Here is a 24973-nt window from a genome sequence, read left to right as displayed (position 1 = left end):
TGTTGAAATGAAGGAACAAAGTATTTAGTCTCCTAGCTGGTTGTACAAACACATTCAGAAACATTACCGCTTGTCGTTAACTGGTGGCTCGCTGTGTTCCTCTTGTAAAATGTATGTTTTAAAAGGTCTTTATTTTCAGGTTCAAACTTGTAATTAGGGTTTCTACTATGCTTTAATGTTCAAAAATATGTATTTTTCTCATACTGTCCAGTGCTTCAGCACCTCTCTTCACCCTGCCTGAACACAACATTTTAGCTCCTGTCTCTTTAAGGCCCCTCTCCCTGAAAGCAAACTTGCATCTAATTTGTCAAATTTGTCAACAGCAGAGGGGCGGGGCCTAGCTGCACAGAGCTGAGTCAATGTGGAGATAAGGCCTGCTATGAGAGACTAGGCCTCACTGATTACTGTACAAAAACAAAGTTTCTGGCTTTCGCTCTGGTGTCCTCTGGCTCCTCTGCCTCAACTTCTGGTGATTTACGGATTTGTATGTTACCGGTTAAGGCTCATGCAGATTACACGTCTTTCAATGTCGGCTGATTGCTGTGCTATTCAGACTACACACCTTGCAGTCTTGTGGCGTCACACACTATACGAGACAACGGCTGTGTCACCCGACGCTGGTCTCCAAACCACGTTTTGTCAAGAAAACAAACATGCAACAGGAAATTAGGCGACACTACACACGAAATAGCTGTAGCAGGGATCTTCTGAGCTACAGAGAGAGCTGGAGGTGAGTAAAAAGTGTTTTATAGTGAAAAAGTAGCTGCCTGCTCCATCTGTTGCCTGCTCTCATTGGCTGGATGTGGATGTCGAGTTGGCCAACTTCTCCAGACATTTAGCATGCTAGATATTAGAGCCCGCCCGATTTATCGTTTTGCAGATATTATCGGCCGATATAAGCTACTTGCAGATAAATCGGCATTGGCGTTTATAACAGCCGATTTATGACTATTAAAAATGAAAAAATTGGATCCTTCCCTCATGTGATTAGTGTTGCATAGTTTTCCCACCAGGGGGCGCTCTGCAGCTCCTCTGTTCCAAACACTGCAGCACCACAGAACAAAACATGACCTGACTGTAGTCTACCGGAGCATGTAGTAACAGCTAGGAAGAGTAGCTCCTGGTAGCTCTCACACTCAGTGTTCACGGTGAGTTGGTCATTCATCACGTTAATTACATGACTTAAATAATAAAAATAGCCCCCATCACTTCTTTTCTGAAAACATTTATGACCAGAGTTACTAACCCTCCCACTTCTCACTGCCCTAACCGGTTTCCTCCCACGTCACAGCAGTGCATTTAATGTTACAGTAGGTGAGTGGTGGAGGCTACGCTGTTGACAGACATGACTATAGATTTGTCTCTGAAACAGTTATAGTGAACGGTCATCTCATTTCTCCCTAGTCTAGTTCTAGTATTAGATTAATACTTAGATTAGACTTAACTAGCTTTGGATAGAATTAACAGACTGCTGGTAAGGGGAGAACCTAGATGTGAATATGCTACATAGTTAAGAAAATAGAAATTGTGGCAGATTATATGTAAGGTAATAACTATTGCATGACAAAATATATATCATTTTTGCCTAAGTAGGAGAGCCCTGTTTATCATTGTTATTATTGCAATGACGTGAGATATGATATATGGTATTATTATTATTAGTATAGTAGTAGTAGTAGTAGTATTTTTTATAGTTTTGTTTCGTTGGCCCCCACAACACATATACTATTTACTTTAATGTTCATTAGTAGTAGTACTAATTTATAACAAAGCAGACATTTTTTAATGTTTTTTGTAGTTTTATACATTTGACTCTTTATCAAAACTTTAATATATTTTGCTGTAATTTTGTTCAAATTACTATTTATAACATTAAAGTTTAACGTTTCTTTTTAAACTGCATTATGTCATGGTATCTTGAAATGGTCTTAACATAGACACATGTGCGTTTCTTAAAATAAGGAAGAAAAAAAACAAACAAAGAATATTGGCCGATCGGTATCGGACTTAAAAATCCCGTATCTGTCGGGCTCAACTAGATATCTGGCTGCCGTCAGTGAGCCGTTTTGATGAGTCATGGAGTAGTTCACACATAAGTACTGGCGAGCGCCGATCAATAACTGATATGCCCCCGATCACAGCCCGATGGTCGGCAAGCTCGGCAACTTGCAAATGAGGCTTTTAAAAGTATTGTGTGAACTAGGCTTAACTTTAGCTGCTAACAGCACTAGCTGCTAGCTACTCAGTTAGCCGTGCAGCTAGCCATCCCATTGCTGATTCTGCCCAGCTCTACTTTTTAATTTTACTTTCAGCAGGAGAAGGATTAATCATAGGAAGGATGGTAACGCCGCTGTCTTGCAACACTTAGCTGCAATGTTAAAATTACGATGATGTGTTGTACTGTGACTAGGGCTGGGGTGATTTGTCGACGTAATCGATTACGTAAATACGCCGACTTGCATTACATGCATCGAAGCGTCGCTGCATCCGGTGTTAGTGGGATTCCCCCAGACAAGGTCCAACTACAAGACCACGCCTTTGACCGTCTAAATTTTGGGAGTATTTTAGACAGCTCAACGACATGCTGCTCCATGAGCTCTGAATTGGAAATAGCTTCACTGCAGCACAACTGCTGTCCACAAATACGTGAAGCAGCATGAAAACGTGAAGCGAAAGTATCCCGGAGCACTGACGGCAGCACCGCAAATCCTGTCTCCACACAAGCTCTGCACATTATCAGCACGAGGACACGTAGTCCGTTAAAATGTATTTTTAAAGTATTTCTTCTAGTAATTTCTGCCCTGCTGCTGTCATGGTAACGTAACGTTACACCATGTGTCATCTAACGTTCGGCTGTTTCAAATTTTAGGTTTATTCAACAGTCACGTATGAGCGAGAAAACAGCTGAAACTAACAGACATTCTGCACAGTCTGAATCATTCCAGTTCACACACAGATGCAGATATACATTTTAATAATAAAACTGCATTACTCAATATTGAAATAAATGTAAGAAACATTTAAAGTTTTAAGTAAAGTAGCCTAATTAATATCTGTTATTATTATCACCACATGGAAATTGGATTAATTTTAAGATACTACTATTGTCATAATTCTAATGTGCTTCATCGGGATGACTGAATAAAATATTGATTTATTGATTAGACATGTTTTTGATATTTATTTTGGATAAATTGGTATGTTAAATTGAGTAATAGGCAACTTTTTTTTCTTTAGAATACACAAAATTTGTCAGATTAATCGACAAATCAAAAAAATAATCGTTGGATTAATCGACTTGAAAAATAATTCTAACCGACAGTGGTGGGTTGGAGTATCGTACAAATACAAAAATTTTGAGCTTAAAAATAAGGTGATTAATCAATTAGTTGATTAAAACTAAAACGACAAATCTTTGGGTTATGGAATGTGGTCAGATAAAACAAGATGTGAAGACCTTGTTTTGGTTTCTGGGAATTGATAACTCAGTTGCAGCCCAACAGAAAATATATAGATTTTTTTTTAAATACTGAAGAATTCTGAATATTATGAATATGAATATAACGCTTTTAATACACTTTTCCCACAGTATTGATACTGAAAATTGCGCTTCTCTTCTCCCTGATAGCTAGTTGACACACACACACACACACACACACCGCTGCAGTGCCCACATAGCCCCGCCTCCTGTCACTCACAGTGCCGTCTTCTCCTCACTTGTCTCCTTCGCTTCAGTTGATTCAGTTTTTTTTTATTATTATGGTTATGTTTTTTTCCTGCCAGAGTTTCAACAACTCCCGCCCTACTGTGTTCTGATTGGCTAGTACTCGTCACTTGACTGTGTGACATATCCTAGTCAACCCTAACTAATCACGTCGTTTTACAATGTTCATATTGGCGCAGCATCTGACATGTATTTTAACTCATGTCCCCTTAAAGGTGGAGAAAACGTATTTCTATAATGTCACCTGGCATGCTAACTTGCTTTCAAGTCTTTGTCATGCACACTTTTTAAAAGCTGATTGGAAACTTGATTACCAGTATACCATGTCATCTCCTGCGAGCACTCAAAATTATCATTAGAGATGATTGATTTCCTAAATTAAGAAATTGATGAAACACACGTAGTCCAGTGGTACATACACTAGGAACAAAAATCACAGACTTTTTGGCATGGTGGACTAATTTCCTACTCTGAGACACTTGATAAAAGCAGGCATAGAAACCTCAGTTCTGGACTTGATACAGTGACATGAAGGAGCTTTGTAACCACAGAACTCACATTCAAGGAGGCAGTTCTTCCTCGTGGTGAATCTCTCAGCCTTCTTCCTGGCATCGGCCAGGCTGAAGAGCACTCCGTAAACATACTGACGGATAGGCCGAAACAGCTGCACTGCTGAGGGCAGGTCTTTGTTAGCTTCATCTTCAATGGTGACCGATAGCTTAATCTCTCCCTGCAAAGACAGTTACCTTAATGCTGCACAATGCCACAAACAACTCACTGTCGACACTTCAGATTCCAGTCTGTGTAGCCGGAGCTTCACTTTTAAAAAGAGACATGTGATGCATTACTTCTTTAGTTTTGCATGAACACAATTTTTAAAAAAAACTGCCATTACAAAATAAAATCTACGAGCAGCTTATTAGAATCAGTCTAGATGAGTCCGCCCTGACCTTGGTGAGAGTATGGTAGATGTAGGGATACATAAGGCCCTTCTTGTGTCTGTGCTCAGCCACCCGTAGGACCTCAGGGGCCACAGCAGGGAGAGGTGGGATGGTGATGTCCATGTGGTTCCTGGTGGGCATGGAGAGCAGGGAGGGGATCTGGGCATTCAAGCTGTGGAGACATATGGCCTGTGACCCCGGGCTCGCAGTAGGGGTAACACAGAGGTCAGCCTGAAGACAGACGGGACACATCAGGTTTTAGTTTAGTTACCTGGTGAGATCTCTGACCAGGTCTAATGTGTTCCTGGTGTTGCACTCACTTTAGTTTGGTCCCCCAGGTCTCCCTCTGGTGTGTTTTCAGAATGTGGAGTATGTCCGTTTTTCTCCCATCCTCCCTTATGGTCACTAACATGACTAAAAAAGACAGCATACATATCATTTAGTTTAGCAAACTCAAGATAAACCATTGATCACCTTTTTCTAGTAGTAGGGGTCAACAACATGCAAAATAAAATAAAAAAATCATATTGTGATTATTTTGACAGATACTCCAATATTAGTCATTATTTTAGTGGGACTTTTTGCTGGAGTCCCTTTGAAAAAAGCACGTTCCCCTATGTCTGGAGAAAACGATTTGTCTTTTATGCTGGGGCATCTTTGCAAAACCACAACATTGTGACACATTTTACCTTGCAAAATTGCAGCTTCTGTGATTTGGAGATTTCACTTCGCCATGGGATTTCGATAATATTTTGATGAATTGTTCAGCCCTACCTGGCAGTGTCCCATAAATAAGATAAACAGCTGCTACTATAGCGAACATCAAAACAACGGCATGTCTTTGAATTAGAAAGTAAGCTGAATGTCCGTGGTCAAGTCATTTCATTTAACTGACACACACATCATGGCTGGAACAGCTGGAATAGAGTTGCGTGCGGGACTGGAGTTTTTCCTCAGTGCACACACAGAACAGACAGCTCACAGAGCGTGAGGATAATCACTGAATTTAACAAAAAGATGTGTACTGGATTAGAATTTGTTACCCCACCTTAATGCAGCATTTAGATGTACAGCCACACAGAAATCATCCAAGTATTGATATTGTCTTAAATTGACACCCATTGCCCTGAAATAAATTCATCCACAGGTAGAAAATGTATAATAATGTCATGTAACAAAATGAACAGAAGAATAGCCCAGCACCACGCTGAGATACTGTTGCACCTGTGGATGCAGCGTCACACTTGAAAGAAGAGTCACAGCACTATTACTAAGATCTGAGTAGGTAAACTGCAACAGCAACATGCTGCACAAAATAAGTGAGCATTTATGGAGTGAAGTGCAGACTGACAAGAACATAAAGATTTCCACTGTTCTCAAGTGTAGCAAACACATTTTATAGATACCCGTGTTTCTGCCAAGACAAATCTTTACAGCTGTCAGGATGTGTTTAATTCAACTCTTCATGACCTTAGGTTCTCCCATTAGCTCACCAGCAAAGCTTGATTTCTGCACAAGTACTGACTTAAACCCAGTGACATCAGATCCTGTGAGCGGCTAAATGTCAAAAGAACTGTGATCCTAACCATTAGTACAGTGGTGCACGGTGCTCTCTCTCCTGTTAGAGACTTGATTCTAAATGAAGGACTGAGGGAACAAACAAAGGAAACTGTGAATGCTATCTGCAGATCTGTGTTTACAGATACACCTACTAAAATCAAGCTTCGTTGGGTATCTGGAAACACAAACCACATAGTGAATCAGAGCAGTTTTGCCATCAGAGATTAGATCCAACAGAGCAGTACAGTTACTGTGTGTTAAAAAAACTATTTTGCCAAACATAAGCTACAACAAATACAGCAAAGAAACAAAGTTTCTGGGAACAAACAGGAAATGGCAAGAAAAAAAGATTTTATGAAAGAAATAATTAACACTGTACAGCCATCTCCCAATACAGTCTTAACTGTATTTGAACTTGTTCCAGTAAAAGCAGGGATAATACAATATGTTGTCCGTGTTAAGGATGATGATTACAAATACTGTCTGTATTCAAAACTGCCTACTTTGCTTGTATGTACTGATTTGGCCTAAATGTAGTATGCACACAAAAGCAAAATCAGCAGTATGCCAAAAATAGCGGTCATACTGATTCAGATCTGCAGTATGCATTGGACCAGTCCACCTTGCGTACTGTGTCCTATAACGCAAAGCGCTACAAGATCACAATCAGGCAGTCTCAACAAGAGGCCATTGTTGAATTGGCAACAAAAAATAAAACTCAATGTTAGATCTAAGTCGTAAGTAACGTTGCCATCTTCATTATATCAAACGTTAGCTTAGCAGGCTTAGCTTAAACGTTACGCCTTTGTTATTGGTAGTAGGACAAATGCAGCTAGCTTTAATGTTACATTTGTTACAGATGTTCTCCTTACACAAGATTTAATTAGAAAGAAAGGTTAGAAGTGGTACTTACATTTATTTTCCTCCTATTGTTTACTTTCACTTTCCAAAACAGGAGACTGGCTAAGCTTTGCAAAATACATAGATTTTTCACACTGCAATACTACTATGAAAAGCAGTATGCAGTACTGCGGTTGCCGGTACTTTGTAATAGGCGGTTCCCAGTACAGTTGCTGTAATAAATGCAGGTTATATGGCTTAAAAGATTGGTCTCCACCGTTTGCAAAATTGCCCTGTACTTCACCTAAAACTTTTTATGCCAGCGTTCCTGGAAAAGACCAGATACGACTACCTGACCAACAGAAGAGGCCAGCTGGGGACCATGAACGTGACACACTGTAACAGCTAAGGAGTGTTTCCATGAATGGACACAGTAACAGGAGTATAACTGTTAAACTCACTTGGCAGTTGTGCCCGAGCTCTCTTCATTCTCCGAGGAGGAGGAGGAGGATGTGGAGGAAGCGTTAAAGAAAGCAGCCTCTGTGTTGATGGGGCTGCCGGCCTGGCCAAGGTTGATGGGAGAGGACCTCTCATACAGCGGTGTGTGCTTCCCTTCATGAGGAATGTTGCTGAAGCTGTTTTGCTCCGGGAGGTCTTTCTCCACCGAGTCCAGGGCCAGGCTGCACTCCACCAGAGGCTCTGGGTACGGGTGCTGGATCTGAAGACAGTGAGGAAAACCTTAAACATTTCATTCTCATGAAGCTGAACCACCTGCAGTATTTCACTGCTTAGTATTTCCCAGTCTTACCCCAGGTTTTACAGGCAGTGGCCCCTGTGGAATGTTGAGCACTTTTGGAGATGGCACTGCTGCAGGCACTCCCAAGTGTTTTGGTCTGACTGTGAAACAGATACACACATTAAAAAAAGAGTCAGCATATACAGTAGACCCACGAGAAGCTGGGCCTGCTGTACAGAGATGTAGTTACCAATGAGGACATGCTCATGGCAGTATTTGTTTCTGGGAATTCAGGATTTTTTAAATGTGGGGATTAGTTGAAATGAAATTCAGAATACTGTTATAGAAATCTGCATTAAAACACAAAACTGGCTCTCAGTAGGTATATTTCAAATTCAAATATTTGCAATGAGCTAAGGTGTACAGAGAGGGGTTCCACAGCCAAAAAGCAAAGAGCTGCCTTCATGTGCATACTTTTATACACCAAGCAGGAACATAGTTAGGGCTGTCACATAAAGGTCACACATAGTTCACTAGCAGCTTATTCCAATACATTTTATAGCATATATGACAGATACTGGATTTCAGGCTGATACCAATTTTGATATTTTAAAGTTTCAGAAATCAGATAATGCTATCAGAGAAGTAAAATTTTACCTAAAAACAATCTTTATATGAATTTTTTACAAGCCACATGCATTTTAAAATGTAAAAATTAGAGCCTGATGTATGACTGGATTTTTAAGACTGATAACAATTCTGCTATGGGGATTTCAAAATCTGCTATTCCGATAAATCGGCCGATATTCTTTTTTATTCTTTTTTCCTCCTTTTTTTCCCCAAACAGTGTAGTTTTGAGACCTCACCATGATAACATGACATACTGCAGTTTCAAAAGAAACTTTTTTTATTGTTATAAATAGAACTTTGAACAAATGTACAGCTGATCATGTCAGCTCATGTTGTTTTGTAACGTAAACATACTTTATTTGTCACATACACATAGCGAAATTCATCCTCTGCATTTAACCCATTCCTGAAGGGAGCAGCGGGCAGCCACTGTGCAGCGCCTGGGGACCAACTTCAGAGTGAAATGCCAGGTGAAGGCTCCAGGTGTTACTGACTGGAGCCTAACATGTTTTTGATGGTGGGGAAAATCGGAGCACCCGGAGAAAACCCACGCAGACACGGGAAGAACATGCAAACTCCACACAGAGAGGCCGGGACGACCGGGATTAGAACCCAGGAACCTTGTTGCTGTGAAGCCCCAGTGCTATCTACTAGGCCACCGTGCTGCCAAAAGGTATTTTTCTTTTTCCCAAACACACATGTTGCCAACAGGGGAGTTGTGGAGTGCCGTCAAACTATGCAACGACAACACTAATAACATGATGGAAGATCTGTCTCTCAGTTTCTTTTTTTATTTACTTATTTTTGTGAAGATCTCTGTTCTACCCATTAGGAGATTTAGATAGACAGATTTCATACAGAAGACATTTTTGAAATTACAATACGTTATAAGATACATCAACAATACAACAGGCAAAGTGAAGTTGGAGAAAGCAGGCAGGTCCCAGGCTGGCTTAGCGTACAGACCAGTCATCCACAGGTGTTACTAATGATGTTAACGAGGCTTCACCAGACTGCAGCCATGATTAAATTAATAACACCTGTATTTGGCAAATCAAAGGCTGCGTCCCAAAAGTCTTTTTTTGCTTAGGAAGGTTCCTAACCGAGTGAAGTGACCCGGAAGTATTTCAGTAGCAACCATGAGAAGAGCTGGTCTCTAAAAGCTAAGGAAAGGTGCCTCAATGCTTCCTTTCATATCTCCTTTTAGGGTACACTGGACTATCCTTTACAAAAGGAAAGGAGAGAATGGCGGCAACATTTAATGCGATGCACGTTCTCAAACCCAAACGATATAATCCGTTGACCACATTTAGCAAAATCCTTGCAACAAAGACGCACATAATGATGTGTAGCGTGTAGGCTCACGTTATGTATTGCCAGCCTTCAGCAATATCAATAATTAATTTTACTTCAGTCACAGATGCCACAATAAAGGCAATGATCACATTATCAACGCTGACCGCCACATTTGATTGTTTTTTTCCCCCCTAAGTTATGGGTAAAATCGTATTTGATCACAGAACTGCAGGCAGTGCATATAGGCCTACTAGGCTATTCGCTCAGCACCCCCTTCTGCCTACCCCACCCCCACATTTAGATGACCTGCATTAAAACAACATGGGGCGCAGTGTCAAAGATGTGCTTTTGGTTGTCCATCTTCAGAACATTGTAGTTTCATCACAGCAGGTCACATCAGGAACATCCGCCGTCGCATAATTATGTCGCCTAGAAAAGAGCAGTCGGATTCTCTTAGACCCGCGGTCCTCTTTTCCTAAGTCCTTATGAATTCTCCGTTCACATCTTTCCTAGACCTCGACATTTTCTATCAAGGTCAAGGAAAGGTGGTTAGGAAAGGAGGATTTTTTTCACTTTTCGGACACAGCCAAAATGTCTGCTGTAAGAAAGCTATAGACTTTCAGGCAAAGAACATTGTACATTCTCAACAAAAAGGGATGAGATAGTTCTCAATCTGTCTTTGTTTCTCATCTCAAACATTTAGCTAACATGTACATGTACCAATAAGTTTGCCAATGAAGAAAGAAACCCACCTAACTGTGGAGGGAATAGAGGGGGTGTGCTGGCCGCTGAGTAGTACTCCACTGCCTTCTTGAAGCGGATGACTTTGTCATCAGTGCACGACTAAGAGGATAACATTAAATGTGATTAATACACACAGAGCACAGTCAGAGGAAAGGGGTCCACAGAAGGAAAACATCTTTTCTACATTCAGATAAAGATCTTTTTCAAACAATGTTTGCCAATGACCCAGTATATGACGTTTCTATTACAGTGCACACCAATCGCAACTATGCAAATACAGCATGTGTGGTTGAAACCATTTTTAGGATGCTATATGCTAAAAGAGAAAACAAATACATTGATATTTTAGGTGGCTAAAATACAAATAACAGAAATGGTGACTCTGGTTGATTGATTAAATCCTTCACAGTGTCAACCAGCCACATTATAAGTTTTACCTATTTTCAGAGCAGCACATTTATGACTCAAATATGTGGCAATAGATTTTTCACTTCCACAAATCTCCAAAATGACAGAGGGAGCAAACATGCAGCTGCAAGCACAACTAAAAACTTTCTATTTACATGGTGTGATTGTTAAATATTTATTTACCCCACCCTGTGTCATGAACTCAGGCCTCCAACTAGGGTATGGATCATGACTAATGCTAATATCAAAACAAAGAAAAGTCATGTATAATTCCATTATTCCATGCAGAGTACAATATAATATACATGGTTATCTTAGACAGTAACGCATTGTTCTCCACAGTATAACTGTATGTATTTAACACTAGCTAGTAATAGTGCTAGATTAGATTGGCTGTCCTTGTGAGTGCAGGCATCGGCCAATTGCAGATTATCTCAAAAATGGCTGATTAATCAATCTGTCACTAGTCATCACTCAATCACACAAAATCACTCCATTTGATAGTTAGTGGAATTCATAGTCAACTTATCTCATTTATATGAAACTAAACAAATTTTTAAGCTAAAAAAAATCAGAAATTATGAATTATTTTGACTAATAGTTAAGATCAGAGGAATTTATGTTGATAGATTATCATGTCAAATTTTGGTCAGAATACTGTTTTGAAACCACTTCATCACTTGTTGTCTGTTTAAAAAGCATAATGTATAAATTATCACCCAATTCTGTGTTACACCTTCTTAGCCAACTTCTTTCCAACTCATAACCACTTGTTTTACACTTATTTTTGTCAAAAAATCTAATTTATATGAAAGTATGCCTGGGCATGCCATAAACTGGCCGTGGCTTCTTTACTGGATTAATACCAGCGAGCATCAACAGACCCAAGTATGCCTGCTGAGGTATTTGATCCATCTTTGCCGTACAAATAATGCCCCTGCTGTTTATCATGTCAGGCAGGAAAATAAGTATTTGAACACCCTGCTATTTTGCAAGTTGTCCCACTTAGAAAATCATGGAGGGGTCTGAAATTGTCATCGTAGGTGCATGTCCACTGTGAGAGACATAATCTAAAAAAACAAAAAAAAAACAGAAATCACAATGTATGATTTTGTAACTATTTATTTGTATGATACAGCTGCAAATAAGTATTTGAACACCTGTCTATCAGCTAGAATTCTGACTCTCAAAGACCTGTTAGTCTGCCTTCAAAATGTCCACCTCCACTCCATTTATTATCCTAAATTAGATGCACCTGTTTGAGGTCGTTAACTGCATAAAGACACCTGTCCACCCCATACAATCAGTAAGAATCCAACTACTAACATGGCCAAGACCAAAGAGCTGTCCAAAGACACTAGAGACAAAATTGTCCACCTCCACAAGGCTGGAAAGGGCTACGGGGAAATTGCCAAGCAGCTTGGTGAAAAAAGGTCCACTGTTGGAGCAATCATTAGAAAATGGAAGAAGCTAAACATGACTGTCAATCTCCCTCGGACTGGGCCTCCTACACGGGAGGAGCTGGTCAATGACCTGAAAAGAACTGGGACCACCGTTTCCAAGGTTACTGTTGGTAATACACTAAGACGTCATGGTTTGAAATCACGCATGGCACGGAAGGTTCCCCTGCTTAAACCAGCACATGTCCAGGCCCGTCTTCAGTTTGCCAATGACCATTTGGATGATCCAGAGGAGTCATGGGAGAAAGTCATGTGGTCAGATGAGACCAACATAGAACTTTTTGGTCATAATTCCACTAACCGTGTTTGGAGGAAGAAGAATGATGAGTACCATCCCAAGAACACCATCCCTACTGTGAAGCATGGGGATGGTAGCATCATGCTTTGGGGGTGTGTTTCTGCACATGGGACAGGGCGACTGCACTGTATTAAGGAGAGGATGACCGGGGCCATGGATTGCGAGATTTTGGGGAACAACCTCCTTCCCTCAGTTAGAGCATTGAAGATGGGTCGAGGCCGGGTCTTCCAACATGACAATGACCCGAAGCACACAGCCAGGATAACCAAGGAGTGGCTCTGTAAGAAGCATATCAAGGTTCTGGCGTGGCCTAGCCAGTCTCCAGACCTAAACCCAATAGAGAATCTTTGGAGGGAGCTCAAACTCCGTGTTTCTCAGCAAACCTGGTGAAAAACTACAGGAAACGTTTGACCTCTGTAATTGCAAACAAAGGCTACTGTACCAAATATTAACATTGATTTTCTCAGGTGTTCAAATACTTATTTGCAGCTGTATCATACAAATAAATAGTTAAAAAATCATACATTGTGATTTCTGGATTTTTTTTTTTTAGATTATGTCTCTCACAGTGGACATGCACCTACGATGACGATTTCAGACCCCTCCATGATTTCTAAGTGGGAGAACTTGCAAAATAGCAGGGTGTTCAAATACTTATTTTCCTCACTGTATCCTTTCAGTTTGCTCTGGTAGAAGCAGCTCATCTGTTGAAGCATATTCCTCATCTTCTTTACAGCTGTCCTCTTATTCTGATAAATCCTTTTCTTCTGGTCTCTCTCCTCCTCAACAGGGTTCAAAATTAATTCTAGAGCTTCAGACACAGTATAGTATGGTAGAGCACGATAGGGAGGCCTCTTTATCGTGTTGTCACAGACTAAAATGGCTAAAAGGCTTCAAAAGCTCAGATTTATAAACTTTTGTTGTAGTTTTGAAAGGCATTTCAAAGGAGTGGTAGGAGCACGTTTACAGGAGTGTACTTAGCTTTGACGTTTTGTGTGTGTGCGCAGGTGTGTTCATCTGCTGGAAAGCACAATAGTGTGATCAATTGACTTTTTGCACCACCAGGTCAAAATTGGCCAGGGAAGAGCATAAGTGTTACAAATTTGAATAAAATACCCACAATTCAATGAAAGTAGTGATAATTTTTTTTTGTTGTTTAGAGCGTAGTGTGGAACCATCCATGTCATTTTGTTGCAATTACATGAAAGAAAACCATATTTTTCAGACAAAAACATTTGAAAACAGGTCAAATTTGACCCGAAGACTACATGAGGGTATCCAGGCAGCTCTACTTTTCATACCTGTGAATGCTTGAAGATGTCCTTAGCAATGGCCTCCAAGTCTGTGATGTCTGGGATGTTGCGGACATAGTCAGCCACAGCCTTGATTACAACATCGCAGGGTGGGAGCACAAGTTGGTGGGCACGCACCTGAGGAATAACACAGACTTCACAACAGACCAACCACTCAAGCTACAGGGAACAATTTCAAATAAACCTCTTTATAGAAGTGATCACAACAACATCCTGTTGCTGTTTAAAATGCTCCATTTGGCACATCTTTCTTTCACACACTCGCACGTAAGTATTCCACGTGAGTTTTACCTTCCTGACAACCTACCTATCCTAAAATTAAAATTAACCCCAAATTGATCCAGAAAAGCATATTCATTTATGTTGTAGTTTGTAAAATCTCTTTCTCTCATCTGCCGAAAGCGTGTGTGTGCTTTCTCTTCAGTAATGTGATGCATTTCTGAGAGGATTTAAATCAAATCCTAATGTGTTCACATAGAAAGCAAAAGCGAATGTTTCGCACGCCGTAATTACATAAAGAGTCAACGCAGAGACGCAAATAGAGACCCGGAGTCACGCCAGATTCTGCTCCATCAGCAGGGAAGAGTATTTTGGGGGAAATTACATTTTGAGACTAAAAATTGGATTTATTTTCACTCTTGCTTTTCAACCTGTCTGCAGCAGACTGAATTACAACTTGTAAAATGTATTTTTGATTTCACTGTTTTTAGGTATTCTGGCCACATTTTCTGCTATTAAGCCGCTTAATGTTCAGAACCCTTTCCAGATACTGCCGAGTGTCCTAATCAGTGAGTAGCCAAAGCTACACTTGGCTTGGCACGTATTGTTGGCTGAATGACCCATAAAGAGAGATTAATAGGTTAAACAGCTGCAGCACGGACTGCAGAGCACCTTGAAATATAAGTTTTTATAGCCTCAATACTTCCATTAGTTTCATCATAGTTTTAGGATTTTATCAAGTATGAACATTAATGTATAGTGCAGTTTTGGTTAACAACATTTGCAGTGTCCATGTGATCATTTTTATTTTTTTGGTGAAGATCAGATTTTTATGTCCCAGCCAGGTTGGATCCTGACTACAGCAACCGATAAAGTCAATAAAGTGAGATTTGTGTAGTGGAAATGTGCGTTTGTATGGTTCTCTTTTTAAATATTGTTATACATATATTAGTAGCTGTCCCACCAGTAAAATGTCACAATCCTTTGGTTATTTAGTTTTTAAAATTCCCTTTTAAAGCTTTTATGACTGTATAAATATATATTTGGGAAAATTATGAGTTCAATTACTTACTTACTTTTTGAAAGACTTACTGGGTGCCACTGATGGAAAAAACGAAAAGACTTCAGGGACAGCAGTAGAAACCAGTAAAGACGTGTGGAGTCAGTGTGTGCACTGTGAAGTCCTGTTGGGTGTCATTTGGCAGTGGAACGTAATGTGTCAGTATGGTGGTAGTTCAGCCTCAGTCGGGCTCCACATGTGAATCAGTCTGCTTTCCATTTAATCACAGCTAGCGACTCAAACAGAGAATGGGGGTGTGGTTAATAGTTGGACGTAATACAATACCATGACAACCAAAAACTGAAGGCTGGAGTGTTCACTAACAATATGCTGTGTTAACATCACTACACTGTAAAGTTTAGTACACTTTACTGTCTGCCAGGAGTAGCTGTTACTTACCCATGATAGAAATGAATGTGCGCGGATCAGCTAACTACACCTGGCTAACTTCGAAACCAACAATCAGACACAGAGAGACATACAGACTGTAAGTAAATTACATGATAAATTGGTTAGCTAGCTCACAACGAAGTTTATCGGTTTGATGCTCCGACTTAACAAACATGACGGCGTGACAGTTTTTAACGAGGCATCACAGCGCGCCTGTTGGAGGATGACGTATGACTTATGGAATTACTATAGTCATACATCACACCCCCGTTTTAACAACTAAGCAACTTTGAGCACAAAATTAAGCTATTTGTCAAAAAATATTTGGCAAACTATGTGGGTAATCAACATTGTAAGGAAAATATGAAATATCAGAAATGTCAAAATACACTGGAGGGAGGCTTTAATAACAGCTGAACCATTTAAACACTGTGCCCTCAAACTGTCCGGCACTGCTGTCATGCAATGGTTTGACTCAACCATTCACCGATACATGAATATATCCTATTTCTGTACGTTGGCCATGCATGAATGATTTAGTCAAATCACTACGTCCAGCTTGGTGGCAGCTGGTGGCTAAGCTTACACTGTTCTCATTATTTACAACTTTGGCAAACCAGCAGTGCAAAAATTCTGTGTCCTTTTCCAGAAAGATCAGACAGTTTCAGATTTGTTGTAACAACTAGCAGATTTTTAGCCTTTTATGTCTATGCTGGTTACAAGTGGGCTGGGCTCAGTTGGGAAAAAGGCGATGTCACATAGTTCTGACACCAAAAGAGATTTAGCAACCTGAATCACAATCTGTCAATCATGTTTGCAGGCAATCGACAGTCAATCAAATGTTACAAAATCCAGATGAAGCAGATTAAGCCTAGTTCACACTACACGATTTTTAGCCGATTTGATGGTCGCCCACCGTCAGACTGTGATCAGGGGTAAATCAGCAGTTGATCTTCTTCTTTGTCTTTATCATTTTTATCTTTTTAATAACCAACACCAGCTGTTTCGTGTGTAGGTTCGTGTCATTTCCTGTTTCACATTTCACATGTGTTTTCTTGACCAAACGTGGTTTGGAGACCAGTGTCGGGTAACTCAGCCGCTGTCAGCTCGTGTAGTGTGTGACCCCGTCACCGATCATTCACGTAGTGTGAACGCAACAACGACTTCAAGACTCCCGTCACATGACGGCAAGTTGTGCAGTGTGAACGGCACGGCCATCGGCCAACGCTGAAAGTCGTGTAGTCTGCACGAGCCTTTAGCAGAGTTTTTAAGAGTTAAACTCTTAATAATAAGAATGTTTTTCCCAAACTGGAGAAAGCTTTAAAAGCTGAACATGTCACTGTAGACCGGAGATTATGGATGTGGTCCTGCAGTTAAGTCTTCATTAAAGGGGTCAAATGATGGACGAAGCAGAATCCTGATTTTTACTCTCTAAAATGAGTCAAGCTCCCAAAACCATGTATCCTGCATTTCCCAAATTGCAACTCAATGGCGTCATCAGGGATTCTTTACTCAGACTTGTCAACACTGCTCCAGAACCACCGAAGACATTATACAACCGTTCACAGGCTGAATTACTACTCCTCGTAAATAAACAGACCTTCGTGTATAAAACAGTTTTTTTTTTAAAGAGACTTTTTTCCTTTCTGTTTGAGAAAGTGTGGTGGTTTTCTGAGAAATCTGAGTCATTCAGAAGGCACACTGCAGGTGAAATGCACTCACTCACCTGTGACAAGAATATTCAGGCACAGTGTGTTCCACTGCAGCTGTCATTCAGCAACAATATTCACAGCTGCCTCTCAATTACGCTGAACTACCAGTCCTGTGATTATAAAGAAATAAGCATCCATATATTTACCTTCAAAGATGCTAATGGGTGCTCTGGACCAAGTAAGCTCCAGTGAAAGGCAGCCAAGTCTTCATCAGGCAGTATGTGATTTCCTATAAAACACAACACAGCATAGTTGTGTCAGTCAACTTCGTCTATACTAACAGTTCCATTTATAGTCTGCCCAGTAGTATCACACCAACCTAACAGTGATGCAAAAATGACAAAACGATTTGGGTTGAGATCAAGCTGCCGTGCCACTTCGTGCATCAGGTACTGGCTGGTGGTGAGGCTTTTGCCGTTGCGGCTCAGTTTGAGGGCGTGGGCGCTGAAGTAGTATGGGATGTTGCACAGAGCGTAGTCTGAATCATAGGCCACCAGGCCATGGAAACCGGTCTCCCTGCATAAGGCTATCACTTCCAGGTGGTGGTCCTCGATGCTCTGAACAACCTGAAGAGTGTCCAAGAAAAGAATTAGGCTTTAGATGGGAAAGCCTCAAAATAAACCTCTTACATAGACATGGTGTATTAGGCACTCGAGGAAAGGCTACAGAAACAGGATTACAAACCAGGTTCAGTTTTGTGTGAGCTACTCTTAAGTGAATAAGCCTTCCACAGCTGATTGGATACTCGACGAATTATAGGCTTTATATTTAAAATGTTATCTAGAATATGTGTCATTCATTTATGAATACTGACACCACACGCATACAATTTACGACAGAACACATCCTGTAGGGCTGGGCGATAAAACAATATTGTATTAACAAATACACTGTATTTACGTTTAATCTGTACTCCACTTAATGCCAATCCAGCAGATCGAGCATCCCAAATTTTAAATAATAGAAAGCTAAAACTGGCAAGTATTCACAATAGGCAAGTTGGAAGTATTTTGGGGCATTTTTGTTTAAATCTTTATCAAAATAGTTGCCAGTTAATATTCTGTCATCTGGCTTATGTTTCATCGTGTGACTGGTTTCTTCTTCCAGCTTCCTTCTTTTCTTTCCTCTAGGACCTGGGAAGTTCGGTAAAGTCAGCTGGTTTTGCTCCTAAGCACACACCTGGCCTTTCATTGATCATCACATGCATTCACAGTCTGAGGTAACTAAATCAGAACAGCACTAAGCATTAAAGACCAGGCCGGTGACTCCACTGCTGACACTCTCAGAGGCACTGGGATTCATCGGCAGAGTGTGGACACCGCTTTTATCTCGGGTGAAGTTGTGATGAGCAGCTAGCAGGCTAACCACGACGCCTGCTAATGTCTGGGGCGGCTCTGGTCAACAGGAATTGCCAGGCCGAGTTTTCACTCACCCCGACGCGGAACCTGAGGAGCGCCAGTCGGATGCAGTGGGCCATGCACACGGGAGGGAGGAACCACACTTTAGGCGGCGGGGTGCCCTTGTTTTGGACGTGGCTGATGATCTGCTGGGCGGTCTGCCTCTCGTTTACCTGTCGCTTGACCCACTCGTGAAGACGGCCTTTCTCCAGGGCGCCATTGAAACACACTAGTAGCTCAATGTTGCCGTTGAAGCAGGCCTTAGAGAGTGCGGCCAGGTAGCCCAGCATGTGGTTCCACTGGCCCCCGCTGACCCAGTCGGTGTAGAAGCCTCCGTAGAGCCGGTGGAGGCAGTTCTCGGCGTCCACCAGCAGTCTCAACGGACTCTGAGGGGATCTTTGCCGGCCGCCCCCAACCATACTACCCCGGGCCAGCTTCTGGAGCTCCACCGGCACCACCGCGCTGGGGCAGTGCTTTTCAATATACTCTTGGAAACCTTGAACACCCATGTTGCGCGTCTGTTAGAAAAGACGAAGTGAGTGTTTAAAAAAGCAAAATATCAGAGGATATTTAACCGAAAGGGGTTGCAGTGCGCCTCTCCCATTGACTGTGACTGAACACCGGTTTGTAGCTGTGGTTATTGCAGGAGTTGAATAATTTAGGAATTAACGTAATAAGGCTGCTATTTAGGCATCGTGAGTTGTTTTGGGGCTCATGGCTGCTAGCTGCCATGTGTCGCTTCACGGAGCCATGTCTGCGGTTGTGAGTCTACCCGGAGTGAGAGGGAGCTGGAGGGGAACACATGACGACATGACGCACAGGGATACGTGGAAACCATAGTCTGATAAGAAAGGTGGAAACCAAGAGTGTTCCGTGCTGCGTACTTCCGTATTTGCTTAATTTCAGTGGAGAGTGTAATTTCACGCAGCTAAAGCCAAAACCTTTGCTAAGTCAGTTAAGAAACGATACATGAGTTCCCTTGACAAAATTAATGTGTGTATATATAATTTCTATAAAAGTCAGCGGATGTTAATTTGTCAAAGAGGAAGTTTTATGTGATCTGTACAACCGCCCTTTACAGACAACTTTAGCTAACTCCCATGAAGGGAAGGAGTTTCATTTTTATTATACAAACAGCAATACAATAGGCAAGCACAATGTATAAATAATAAATAAAATAAAATGAGCATAAGCAAATACAGGCACATCTGTCTTTCTTTCAGCCTAAAGAAAAAATAAAGTTGTAAATAAAAGGGCCATTTTCACAGCAATAACAACTCATACTACTCATAAGAAAAAGGGCTCTTCAGTTTATAATGGCATAGCTGATTAGGATGTCGCAAAAAGTGAAACATGCTGGAAAGCACTCTTAAAATGTCCGTTTGATCAAGTTATGTTATGGAGTGAGGTTTCCAAAGGTTGGATGGGAACCATCTTGACAAGGTTGAATCTTTGGGTTTGAGGGTTTTGTTTCCTGACTTGTGGTGTGATCACACCATAGACTGTATACAAAACGGTCACACTTCTGTTTCGTACTTGCTGTCAGTGCCAAATCCGTGCCGCCTGCCAGATCCGTTCTGCACATGCGCAAAAGTGGTTCTGTCGAACCGAAGGTTACCGCAAATCTGCCCATTCAAATTGATCCAACAAATCTTTCAAATCAAGATAACAAAATGTTTTTTAATCAATGGAGATTAGACTGTTCACTATGATGTAATAGGAATATATTTAAGTTATGAAAAACCTTATACAACCGTACATTTTTAATTTCTAGCCGCAAGAGGCAATGATCGGGATCCAAGCAAGTCCTGAAAAATACAGCATTTGACATTTTTATGAGGAGAAGAACAGATGCAGATGATTTAAGAGATTAATGTGATGAAGGAATTTGGACTTTGAGATATTGCTGAATTGCAAACTTGATTTTTACAGCATCACCTTGAGATCAAAGTGTATCATTATATGCATCTGACTACTGGGTGAAAAGTTCAACCCACCTGCCACATTTTGTGTTTCCAAGTTTTAAAGTTTAAACTTCATAAACACTTTTTAGCAGAGAAAAATAACAAGACAATGTCACGGGATCCAAATAAAATAGAGAACTTAAGCATCACTCTGAACACCCCTGTTGTCAGCAAGTCTGACTTGGTCACCTGGGGATTTGAACCCTGGAACTTCAGGTTGTTAAAGTAGGTGACTTATTGACTAAGCTGCTGGTGAGAGGGTATTTCCATGCACCTTCTCGCGAGTTGAGGTGGTGACGTCACGTGTGCCAGATGTGGATAGTTTTGTCTGTTTAAACTAAAAACACTTACAACAGTCAAGATGTTGGTGAGAAAATTCTGATAACAAATCACACATCATTCTACTGGTTTTGGGTGTGTTGTCAATTATTTTGATGGCATTTGATCCAAAACTGAGTAAAAAAGAAAATGTTATGTATACTGTACAAGTTATAGCAAGATACTGAATATCACTGCAGCACTTGATATCAGCCATCCACAGAATGTCTGTCTTGATTTTGGTAGCGTTGGAACAAAGACTGATGGAGATATAGATGTTAATTGATTTAGCATATTCTGAAAAATATAGAGTGACTGACTTCTGAATTGACCATAGGTTGAAGTGAGGCAAACGTTTGTCACATATCAGTGGATGTGCTGAAAAAAAGTTCAGCTCTCTAGGACATGATTTTCTTAGATTTCTTAGAAGTTTGGACTGAGAAATGTCTAGAAATTTACATTTGTTGTAATATGCCACGCCCACTTTGAGCAATCATTCCAAAATTTTATGCATGAACTGAATAGTGACCCTAGATTGTATAGTCCGAATTTTGTACGAATCCATGCAGCAAATTACAAGGTATAAACTTTGCAAGTGTATGGAAGAATATCCCAGGACTAATCAGCAAAGCTCGAATTGAGCATCTGAACAGACGTGTCAAGTTTGGTTTCAATAGCTTAAGCCAATTTTGATTTATAGGCATTTATATAAAATAAATAAAGACAGAAATGTAAAAATGTATGGGAAAAAAAACAGATGGACATATCAAAATTCTTTTGATAACTTTTGATCAGCGACGTCCGTAGATGATCCAGTCAAAGTTTCAGGTCAAATGGCGAAACCGTCTGGGACGAGTTTGCAATAATAGATATTAGAAATCAATTTGACATTTTTAGAGCAGAAGACCATTGGAGCAAAGATGCAGATGAATCCAGAGATTAAAATGATAAAGAAGTTTTACTTTAAACAAAGCCGTTTTCAAGATAATTACCAAAACGTAAAGTTGATTGTTATAGCGCCACCATGAAGTCTATGAGTGCCATTTGGTTTTTTTTTGCAGAGCTAGCTACTAGCGCTTCCGGTCTAGACAGGGCATCTCAGACAGATGCGCCCGGGGGAATCTCATACGTACGCCGAAGGGTACCTTGTGCAATCAAATAACGCTTTGTCAGCCTTTCTGAAAGCGTCAGTATTTGAGGCCCTGAGATGGGAGACAACAACACCCGAGTAATTAAGAACAGGCACCTTGTGGTAATCTTCTTTGACAGACAGGACCACTTTTACGCATGTGCAGATAGGGATCCGACAGGCAGCACGGATTTGGTACCTACAGTGGCTAACTAGCTGTGGTAACATATCGCGAGGAAGATGACCAAAGATGACTTGTGAGAGAGTTCCTGTGTTTCCGCTTCCTCTTAGCTATCATGCTTCTGCTAACTTCAAGGCTAGCTAAAATAGCTAGTTTGCCCTAGCTACATCATGACTTTCCGGCATTTGCTATCTGGTTTAGGTCTAGCTAGCAATACTACTTCCCTTGCAGGCTTGATCACCCACAGTCAAGGTACCTACGTTGGTTGATATAGTTGCTGGCTTTTTTGTGACACTGCGTCCTAAGCAGACATCTAGTGTTACCAGTGCCCTGATGGCATAGCACACTAATGCCACTCAGGCTTTGTCACTAGCTAGGCTATAGCTGGCTAGCTGTTTCATCACCTAAGTGTGAAGTCATTCTCCAGTTACTTTTCTCTCATACTTGAGACCAAGCGGCTTAGCCTTGGTTCCCGGTCACGAAAGGTTTCATCACCGAATTGTGGTCGACCTGTTCATAAGCAGGGAAATAGTGCATAGTGTTCTCCATGACCTCCATAGGGGCGGCTGTGGCTCAGGAGGTAGATCGGGTTGGCCGTTAATCGGAAGGTTAATCCCCGGCTCCCCCAGGCTGTATGTCGAAGTGTCCTTGGGCAAGAGACTGAACCCCGAATTGACAGGCGGCTGTTCCGCCAGTGTATGAATGTGTGTGAATGGTGAATGCAGATGTTGCGTAAAAGCGCTTTGAGTGGTCGAAAAGACTAGAAAGGAGCTACTGTATACAAATATGGAGCATTTACATGGTTCTCAGTGTCACTCTCCCACTGGAGGTGGACATTTTCACTCATCCATTATAGCCCTCTAGCCTGCTCCATGTCTTCCTGCCTCTGAGGCTGTTGATGCTGTTGCCTTGTAGAATCAAGTTGGAGTGGCTGTCAAAGTGGTGGTACCAGGTGGTACTGGGTGATGTAATGGAAGGTTCACACACTGTGGCTTTCTACCTGTTGCTGTTTCCCCAGTAGGAACTGCAGGCATTTTTTGGGAAATCTTTCTTTCTGGACTGTGGGCCGAGGGGGCTCCCCTGATGGCTCAGAGGCTAGCGCTTAGTCGCCTGGTATGATTTTGCACAGGTTGTGAGGCATTGGGTAGTGCTCCCCAGATGGGGCCAGGAACACTGCCCCATCAACTGAAGTTTACAGGAGTGTCATTGGAAGAAATTGTTTGGCTACTTTGTGGTTTCCCATTTCTAGTGCTGTCATATCTCAGGGTTATGATGTCTGGTTGTATGTCTTACTCGGTGCTAGATACAACGACTGGGGGGGGGCACCATCCGTGACTTACACACTCAGGTTACACTTGGTTTCAAGCTTGATGGCATGTGGCTGGACTGTGCGACCCCCAGGCAGGCAGTTCTCAGTAGCCTGGCCACTTACTATCCTTTGCCCAGTCAGCAGTTGGGTCCGAGTTGCTATATGGACGGATTTGGGCCCAGCTGGGTGTACATCACAACCCTAACAGCCTTTTTCCTCGGGTGGTAACAAATAGCGAAGCCTGTTAGGGCGTACTACTTACGTAATAGTATTAATAATTCATTGAGTTCTATGAGTAGTGCTGAGTTCAAAAGGGAGATGAACTGCTGGTGTTATTTAGTATGGGGTTGCTATCTCATGACCTCATAAGAGGTGAGTGCAAAGATCGGTCTCTGAAAGATCTGAGGTGGAGCCTCGATGGGGTTAACCAGTAGCAGGCCTACTAGAAGGCTATGCACATACTCATAGAAATAGAGTTACCTCCAGTAACTACTATTCTTAACTCCAAACCTTTAGTGTGAACAATTTTGATAATATGTAATATTGATGTTTTGATCTGAACAATTTCCAAGTAGAGAATATTTACATTTTGGTTTTTATACTTGTATTAAATTGAAAGATGAGAGAGCAAAACACATAAATTGTATTCTGTTAATGAAAGTGACTTGATGTAAACATATATACATAGGCCTATATATTCCATTGAATGATAAATCAGTCATGAAGCGAATTCCTGTTCTGTCCTGTAGATAATCTGAAGTTCCTTCAGCCTGATTAATGCCACGTTAGAGACCGGTTGGAACTCCAGTTGAAACTTCTGACCTCAATGCGTTGCAGGTGCATGGTGGTGTGTGACGCCGAAAGTAAACGAAAACCATGGCTGACCGTGACAAATTGTGCACACAGTTGCACCCTCAGCAGTGTTTTAGGTGTTAATTAAAAGAATGGCACTGACATAAATAGCCTATACTTTACTAGTTCTGTGTACCCCTCTAGCTACATCAGTTGGTAACCCTCAAGTCAGTCAATGTTGTAGGTTACACTTCCTAATGTTTTTGCATTTTTAACAATAACTTTTAGGAAGAGAAGATGGCTTTATGAGATTCTTTACTGTAGCCAGCTACCTACTAGGCCTAACATATTTCTACATCAATGTACATGGAGAACAGGTTTTACTATATGACCGTATGTATTATTTGAATTTAAATACATGCAAATATACTTTTTACTGCTTTTTTGTTTATGGTTTACCATTTACAGTGTGTGCATCCATGGGCGCTGCCATTGTTTTGTGACGTAATTCAGCTGCTACTCATGAAGTCGGGGTACATATTTTTTCTCCCA

General features: G+C 41.2%; 1 protein-coding gene and 1 long non-coding RNA gene across 2 annotated transcripts in view; one reads left to right on the top strand and one right to left on the bottom strand.

Annotated features, from left to right (window-relative positions):
• The window catches only part of LOC119886852 (constitutive coactivator of PPAR-gamma-like protein 1 homolog), a 30903-nt gene extending 11371 nt beyond the window's left edge, over positions 1-19532 (bottom strand). Inside the window, exons 1-10 of the mRNA XM_038697828.1 lie at positions 18764-19532; positions 17651-17897; positions 17478-17560; positions 13939-14067; positions 10480-10570; positions 7874-7962; positions 7527-7783; positions 4986-5079; positions 4675-4896; positions 4283-4454 (exon numbers count right to left, since the gene is read on the bottom strand). Coding sequence (XP_038553756.1) covers positions 4283-4454; positions 4675-4896; positions 4986-5079; positions 7527-7783; positions 7874-7962; positions 10480-10570; positions 13939-14067; positions 17478-17560; positions 17651-17897; positions 18764-19237 — 1858 coding nt within the window. The 5' untranslated portion in view covers positions 19238-19532. The remainder of the gene's footprint in view (positions 1-4282; positions 4455-4674; positions 4897-4985; positions 5080-7526; positions 7784-7873; positions 7963-10479; positions 10571-13938; positions 14068-17477; positions 17561-17650; positions 17898-18763) is intronic.
• LOC119886854 overlaps positions 598-24973 on the top strand; it is a 31677-nt gene continuing 7301 nt past the window's right edge. The window contains exons 1-2 of the long non-coding RNA XR_005441557.1: positions 598-730; positions 8844-9104. This is a non-coding gene — a long non-coding RNA (uncharacterized LOC119886854). The remainder of the gene's footprint in view (positions 731-8843; positions 9105-24973) is intronic.

The sequence above is a fragment of the Micropterus salmoides genome, unplaced genomic scaffold, assembly GCF_014851395.1.
Source record: "Micropterus salmoides isolate LMB-PRFRI ecotype aquatic unplaced genomic scaffold, ASM1485139v1 Ms_hic_scaffold_4, whole genome shotgun sequence".
NCBI lineage: Eukaryota > Metazoa > Chordata > Actinopteri > Centrarchiformes > Centrarchidae > Micropterus > Micropterus salmoides.
This window is presented reverse-complemented; position numbering and strand designations above follow the sequence as displayed.